Source organism: Sturnus vulgaris, chromosome 1, assembly GCF_052056855.1.
Source record: "Sturnus vulgaris isolate bStuVul1 chromosome 1, bStuVul1.hap1, whole genome shotgun sequence".
In the NCBI taxonomy this organism is placed as follows: domain Eukaryota; kingdom Metazoa; phylum Chordata; class Aves; order Passeriformes; family Sturnidae; genus Sturnus; species Sturnus vulgaris.
In genome coordinates, this window is record NC_142243.1 from 108,972,755 (window position 1) to 108,981,301 (window position 8,547).

At 39.4% G+C, this 8,547-nt stretch overlaps 1 protein-coding gene across 2 annotated transcripts in view; it reads left to right on the plus strand.

Annotated features, from left to right (window-relative positions):
- The window catches only part of YES1 (YES proto-oncogene 1, Src family tyrosine kinase), a 49,250-nt gene extending 46,531 nt beyond the window's left edge, over positions 1-2,719 (plus strand). For both annotated transcript variants that reach the window (XM_014871271.2, XM_088173773.1), the window contains exon 12: positions 417-2,719. In XM_014871271.2, coding sequence (XP_014726757.1) covers positions 417-625 — 209 coding nt within the window. In that variant the 3' untranslated portion in view covers positions 626-2,719. The remainder of the gene's footprint in view (positions 1-416) is intronic.
- Positions 2,720-8,547: the final 5,828 nt, after the last annotated feature.

An 8,547-nucleotide genomic window follows, 5' to 3' on the forward strand; every position in this document is an offset into this window, starting at 1 on the left:
TTTTTGAAACTAGACATTTTTTCAGCAGATATTTTGCTGGATCTGTAATTTGTAAGGCAGTTATGTTAGGGATATATAAATCCTTTTTCTTGGCCTGATTTCAAATTAAATGGTCCTTGAGTGGAACCTAAGGCAGGGAGAAGCTATTTGTGCTTGAGTCTCCTTTCTGAAATGACCTGTCCAAAACAGTGAGAAAGGGAAAAGGACCAGGTGTTGAGGAATTACCAGTGTACTGAAATAATGTTCAGAAAATGTATTTAATGCAGAACGTAAAAAAATCATTCACTATAAAGCGTGTTCATTAAAGGTTCTGTTCTGGTAGAACCACATGTATTGCAACTGCAGAGGTTCTTGAAAAACTTTGGGAAACTGTTCTTTACATAATGTCCTTCAGAGCTAATATGCTTTCCTTTTAGGAATGGTGAATCGAGAAGTTCTGGAGCAAGTGGAACGTGGTTATAGGATGCCTTGTCCACAAGGCTGCCCAGAGTCTCTCCACGAGTTAATGAAACTGTGTTGGAAGAAGGACCCTGATGAGAGGCCAACGTTTGAGTATATACAGTCTTTCTTGGAGGACTACTTTACTGCTACAGAACCACAGTACCAGCCTGGAGACAATTTATAAGCCAACAGTCTATATAACATGCACAAATCTGCCAAATGTTAAAGACTTGCAAAGAATTCCTGAAGTCTCTAAGGAATCACAGGAAAGAAAATCTTCGCTACTTTGCATGCTCTTAATGGCAAACTGGAATTTCATGATGCAGTTGCACAAAACCACTTTTAAAGTGTTATACTCTGATTTACCAATGACATGTTTTTATTTTTTTCCTCTTTCCCAACTTATTTTCAGGGTCCAAAGGAAGCTTACTGAAAATACAGGGCAGAAAAAATGAGTGTTGGTGCGAACAATAGCAGAAAAACCAATGTTTCAAATCCTTTATTCTCCCAGTATTTGCTAATCATCCTACTAATGAGAGAATTGTCTGGAATTAGTGATCTTGGGGTAAGGCCTTTTTAAAGCAGAAGAACTTTGTTGGGACCAAGCAGTTCTATTCCAGTTTAGTAAAACTCCCTGTGTTTAAAACTACATGTGTGTGCCCCCACCCCCACAAAACAAAAGATGGTACAACTGTATTTGATTTATAGTCTTGATCTTTAAGCTTCCACTTTCATGGACTTAATTAGGGTAGGCAGGTAAGAAGAGAAATTGGAACAGTGAATGAGAAACTTGATCTAAATGGTAGACCTCAATAGCGAGATTAGAGAGCATAATGCACTGTGTTAATACTTGTATTACTATAACTGGAAAGTAGCATGAGAGATTTTTCCTTTTTTCTTTCTGCATAGCTTATTAAGAATAATGAAGGTAACTAGAAAATGAGGTAATATTTTATAAAATTGTGTTGATAAAGTATGATGATATTTGAACTTGAAGCTATGTAATACAATCACGGAGGGAAAACCTTTAATCCTTTAAGCTCCAATGGAACAGCGAGTTTTTGTATGGGAAGACTACCTGAACAAAGTTCACCAGGAAAGCAAGACTGAAGCTGGTAAATGGCCACCTTTTAGTCCTTTTTCAGAGACAGGTTTGGTACTGTTGTATGTGGCTTGTAAGTGTTAACGAGGGTGGGTGCCACAAGTGCTATCTGTCACTGGTTCAGGGATTTGATTGCACTTTTGCTTTTCTTGATTATTAAGACACACACACAGTTGCTCTTCCCACTTCCGCCCTTCCTACAGAATTATTTAACTAAAAATAAATGAAAGAAAATGTGAAAGTTTAAAAAGTAAAGGGATAAAATATATTTAATATTGTCCAAGTAATGAAATTTGCTGGCATTCAGCCCAGCTGACACTACATATAGATGATTTTTTTTTTTTTTGCTACTGACATATCAAGCAATAACGTCATGTCTTTTACTCAACAATTTGCATGAGGTTCTTGAATTTTCTGATCAAGCTTATATACTTTAATTTTGAAACACTCATACTTAGTTACTGGCTTGGAATTCATATTATCATTGTAAAGCTATCCAACAAATGAATTCAGAAAAGCTGGTAATATAGTTCTGGTACTAAACTTAACATTCATGAGTTTGGTTTACACTACATTGAATCCAACTACCAAACAGATATGTGTAGAAACAGTGCCATCATTTTTCATTTTCCCTCATCATTGCTCATCAACTATACATCTGTGGTTATCAAATTTTAAAAGGGCTTTCTGTAAGAAAAACAAAACAAAAAAACACACACAAAATACTCAACCCAAAAAATATGATGAAATTTTAATTTTTCTAAATATTTTAAAATGAATAACACAATCATATGAGTTTATGTATTAATACAGTCATAACAAAAAATGCCAAAAATTACACTGGCATTATATGGATTTTTAATTACTGAATGGAACAGTTCATTGTAATAACACTTGTATAGTAAAGGAATAAAACACTAACTTAATGAACGTGTTCATTGTAAATGGTTGTGTATTATAAAACTTCTCCAAAAGAGTTTGTATGTTTATGAAAATTTATTTGTTTCACCTGAAGACCTTGATGTGGTTCTTACCCTAACAGAGTTTAAAATTCACATTCACACTTTTTATATAAATAGTAATAAGTTTAATTATGTAACTAAGTATTTTTATAAAGTATGGCATTGTTGAACTGTTTTGCAGAATTGGTTCAAAATAAATTTCACCTTGATTGCATCTGCTTATTTGAGGTGGGGGAGGGGAGAAGGTGGGAGGGGGAAAAAAGCAGAGTAGCCTTCACATTGAGGGAAGAAGGACGGGAATAAAACATTCATGAGGTTTTTTTTATCCTCTGTAAATTGTAGTTCCATACAGGATTGTGAGTTCATTGTGCATTATTGCTGTTAAAACACATTTTCTAGACTGGTTCACAGGTCCTTGGAAGGAATAGGTTAGAACAATTCTGCCTGGGCTTAAAACAAACCCCTGTGGTGGACAGACAGATGGACTTGGGATCCTTGTGAGAGCAAGTCCAACTTAAAACTCTCAGCTGGCAGTCACTGCCATGCTGTAAGGCAAGCACATATCTTCCCTCTTGGTTTCTCTGGGATTAGCAGCCACTGTTCACTTCTGTCTGATCTTTCAGGGAATTTTATACATTTGTTCTTGTGATAGCCAGTGTTTTATCTCAACCTCATTGAATGTTGCCTGTCTCAATGACCAGTACAACTCAAAGTGCAGATCCTGGCATGTAGGTCAAGGAGCTAGTACTGTTTGAGTTTCAATAATGACTAACACAGCACTAAAACCATTCTTACAGAACTTATAAACTGCAAAGTTTACTGTATTTTTAGTATTTCTGTAATGTAATTAATGTTTTACTATTTTTGATGAGAACAATCATGTAATTTCTGGTAATCTATACTCCTCCCTGTTGTCCATCCAAATCTTGTGATTCCCATTCTGCATGCTAGGCCTGCAGACTGTTTCTGTCATGCATTGTTTCAAGCTGCAGTATTTTAAGAATATGTTTGTAGTATTTTTGAGTAAACTTCCTAACATAAACATGTGTACAGTCCTACTATTTAGATAAAATACATTCCTACTGTAGCATAAAGCATTATGGAAAGAACCTTGTGTGTTCTTACCCTCGCAACCACTGAATTGTCATGTCACCAGGCTTGTGAGTAGCCCTTACAACTGAAAAGTAGCCTTGGAAAGGTGTGGAGGGGGTTGGTGGGTTATTTTAGTTGGTTGGAGTTTATTTTTTGGCTTAAAGACAGAGTTTGCTGATGGGCAGAAACAAGACAGAACGCTGTCTTACCCACAGTCATCTACAATACTGTTTATTCTAAAACACGTTTTCTGCAGCTGGAGTGAGTATAAAGAAGTAAACTTAATGAGCCCCCACTTTTGTTATTTATTTTCAACTATTCAATAAACTTCTCAGTTTTTAAGTTTTCCGTGGAGATGCTGTAAATGTTTGTATTTGTGCCAACATTTCCCCGACACGACTTCACTTAGAGCTACGCTGTCATGTTGGATTTAAACCACAGGAGCACTCAACGTAAGCTAAGCAGGAGACTCAAGTCCTCACACCTGGCTTAAGGAATTTAGGGCTAGATTAGAACAACTGATATGGGCACCAGAAGCAGGTCTGGGTGGATAACTGAGTCCAGAACTGTGATTCACCCAATAACTGTTGCCTTGTGCAGTAGGTACCTGGGCTCTGTGCAAATGTCTGAAAGTGTAAGTGCCTTCATAGACACACATCTTGCTCCCACTTCAGCCTCATTGTAGTACAGAAATGAGACTGTCTTTGACCTTCCAGGCACTGCAGGAGAGTGACTCTCACTGTGGGGCTGGGAGCATCCCACCCCGAATATACATCTCTGACAGATAACTTTCCAAGACAGGATGGGAAGAGTCAGGAGTTGGAAATGAGGTGGTTGTATCTATTCTTGATGTAACAGCCTTGACTGCAAAACCTGGGTTCTGTTCAAGAATCCTGGCTAGCTGGGTGTCAGCTGTGAGAGACTGTTGAGAGTTGGAAGCAGAACTCACTGCAGAACTTCGCCCTCAGCTGCAGACTTTAACATTTCCTCAAGGACCAGATTATTTTCTCTGTACTTTTTCCTGGTGACACAGAGAGAGTGTTAGCTACAGAAACAGCAACAGCTTCCCTGCTTCTTTCTCCCTTAGCATAGGGGAGGAAAAGGAGGAGAGTGAGATAGAAGTCAAGCAGCTGAGGTACCACACTTCACTGGGCAGAGGGAAGCAGGCTCAGGGGTGTGGCATGGCAGATGTCATATAGTCTCATCTCTGTCATATTTTGAAAAAGAGGTAGAAATGCAGGGGAGCTGAAGAGCATCTGTTCCTTTGTGCACAGTGGAAATGGGGCAAGTCTAATGCCAAGTGCTGCTTCTTTTTCTCTCTGGTGATTCTGGGCAGCTCACCCTGACTGGTTTCTAGCAGAGTTCCTTCATATTAGTTGGGTAGTCTCAAGCATTGTTTTGCCATCAGAAATTTCTGAGAATGAACATTGATCAGCTCATAGGAAATTAAAATATATACTGAGAGCCTGACCAGGGAGTTACTGGCCCCTGGATCCCAAATAGTGTATCAGACTCTGGGAATATATGTGGATGTAGGATTTTGTGTCAGATTTCCCTCCTCTCCATGTATGGGTATGGTGTGCCTAAGAATTTCACAGAGTTCAGACATTACCCATGGGACCCATGTTCTTCTCTGGTCCTACTCTTTGACCTTATTTTCCTTGTCAGTTCTGCTTGCAATCATGCTTTTTGTAGGTAGCACATTGATTATATTTTTTAACATTCTCTTGAAAGGCATAGTTTTTGTCAAATTGTAACAACCACTGTTGTTGCAGTATCAAAGTACTTATAGCACTGTGTATCTTTACAGAACACTGTCCATCTTCTCTTAGTATTTAATTTCCTGTAGGCAAGGAGAAACGTGTTGGCCATTGTGTTGTTTTTGTTTTGTTCTTAAAGAAGACAGGACAGATTCCCAGTTAAACTCAGCAGGGTCTGAGAAACAGACTGAAAATCTAAAAGGGAAACCTGAATACAAGCAGTCTTGATGAATTAGTCATGTACCAACTGGAAAGCTGACTACTGTGAAAGCATTCTTTCTTTAATCAAAAAGCTACTGCCAGTAGGAGCACTTCCTTTGTGCCCTGCTGCTAGGTTATTGAGTGTCTGTCTGAGGCTGCTGGTAAGTACATACTGGGAAATGGATAGATCTGTGTATTTTACCTTTGCCCCTGAAAATCCATCCCAGGCATGCTTAATGATTCACCTTTTTTTCTGCACCTCCACAGGTGCCAGCTGCTGGATTCACCATTCATTCAATACCCTCCACACACACATTTATTCACATTTGGGGCAGCCTTCCAGGGGATAAATGGCTGTTGATCCTTCTCTTGGCTTTACTGTTTGGCAGTGCCAGGGGTGTATTTGCTGAAGTAAGGGAGGATAAGGAAGTATTTCTGCTCTTTCAAAAACAAAATATGATAAATCTCAGTTCAGTATGACTCCTATGATAAAAGTACCACACATCAAGAGAATATCTAAGCATTTGACTGCTTCATCATGAGAACAGTGAGGATTTTTCTCTGCTTCTCTAGCAAATGTAGAAAATGCCACTCAGGGAGAAGCTCATGGTGTGCTGTGAGGGAATTACCATGCTAAATTGCAGCCCCTGTTCAGTCCTGCCAAGCATGCCAAGTCAGTGATTCTGTTCTTGTGGAGAGTTCCCAGGAAAAGGAAAGAGTGTTGGTTCACATTCCTAAGAGTGAAAGCTGGTGACTAGATGACTTAGGTTCTTTGCATGCCTCTATCTCCTCAGTTCTAGCTGGGGTGTTTACAACCAATCAGCTTTTATTTCTCCATCATGTCTGTGCAGTAGTACCATGGACACATATAAGAATTCACAGGCTGGTGTTTTCTCTTTTAAGTGGAGGGTGCCTGGCAAATTAAGTAGCTTTATAAGAGCAAGGTCAGATCTGTACCCCTTTCACTGGAGTTTTGATTTTGTTCTATATTATCCTCTTTACTTCTGGAATTACTCTGACTTTCAAAGAGGCTTATGACTACCACAAATATATATTATTTCCATTATGCTAAAAGACTAGAAGTGCAATAGAAAAAAATTCCATATTTACATTTTAGTCTAATGTTACTGCATCAAAATCTGCCCATTTAATTTTCTTGACATCTTTATCAAAGGACTGCCATTTGCAAGGAGAGGATTTTTTTTCCACATGGAATGAAGTTCAATCAATTGCTTCAGTGAGTTAAAGGTTATAATGAGCAGACTACAAGTAGGCTAAATATGAGCTCTGGCGCCACTGTCATTAGAATGGCCCCAGCCTTTTCAGACTGCTACTGAAAGTGTTCTGAAGAGCAAGTATGTATATACTTAGCAATAGATATGCCCCTGACTTTAATTGATCAGTAAAGTAGGAAGGAATGACCCTTTTTGCAACCTGGGGATGACAAAGAGCATTTAGGGGGATAGTGGGATACACATCCACTATGACAGGTCAGCATATCTGGTGGAATTGCTCTTGATCTATTGACAAAATAGCCTGGGCTTCATTTGTTCTTTGTTCCAAGACAGACGCTGTTACGCCAGGCAATAAGCAGAAATCTACTGATAGGCAGCATCTCTCCCAGTGGTTTCCAAGGAATTTACCATCTTGCCCAACAACCCTTATTCTCTAATACATAGCATTTCTGACACACTCGCAAGCAAACGAGATCAGTGTCATTATCTTTGTCATTACCTTTTATCAAGGGAAGACGGAGTATTTTGACTCACCCAGGGTCAAGTCAAAGACTGTGATCAAGCAGCAGCCAGTTCCTTTCAGTTGGACAATTTTAGCATTACCTACCAACCTTGACTTCTTGAGTCTTGAGCTTGGAGAAGAAAAGTTGCAGTAATTTGGATGCCTGAGCTACTAAAATAAATAAATAAATAAATAAATAACTTTTTAAAAAATTAAAAAAATAAAAGAGAATAAACTTGTATAAAACCTATGCCTGTGGGGCCTGCACAATCTGGCTTGCCCAGGGGGCCCTGGGATGCAGCTAGCCACCTTTCAGACAGCCCACATGTGGGTGAGAGCTGGACCTTGGTCTGTGAAAACAACAGTGACTGTCAATGGGATCTGCCTTCCCAGGTCACTGAGCTGCCACATCTCAGACACATGGTCAGCAGGGCAGGAGGCTTTTGTCAGGCAGTTTGGACAGGACACAGTTTCTCTGACTGTTCCACAAGCACTGTCCAGTTAGCATATTCATGACTTCCCCTACAGTTCTTATTGCTCCTTTCTTGTACCTTGGTGTGGGCTCCAGACATCACTGGTTTGCAGCTGTGCCCTTTCAGCCATAGACCAGAGAATGAGCACTTCCTTCTTTGCCACTCCAGTCTGTTTCACTGACACTGTGGATATGTCAAAACCCTCTAAGGACTCAGCTGAACACCCACAAAACCTCTGACTTGATGGTATCATGCCTTTTCCTCCTCCAATCTACCTTTGCAATTGTTTCTCACAGAAACATCTCGTTAGGTTTTTTTTTTTTATTCACTTAGAATCTGGCAAGTACATACTCAGTTATTTTAAGCTTCTTTAGGAACAAACCATTATCTTTAGTCAGCCTAAGGTTGGAGTCTGTGTACCACCTGGTTTGTTATAAGATGCTGAAAACCCTTCCCATCGTCATGGGTGAAATGTTCGTAGTACAACCTGCCTAGATACATAAAATGTATCTCAGTACCTCAGATACTGAGATACCTCAGATACCTCAGATACTGTAGTACATGATTCATCACATCCAAGAAAAGTGGGATGGGATGATGTTCCCACAGTGCAGGTGGGAACAGCAGAGGAACTGAGACATTGGCAAGGAAAATGTCTTAGCCAGAACCATACAAAGGATTCTCACAAAAACTGTTTCAGACATTGATTACTTGTATCTTAAGCAAATACTCTAAGCAGGGGAGAACTCACAGAACTGGAATCGCTCTCTTAACTCTCA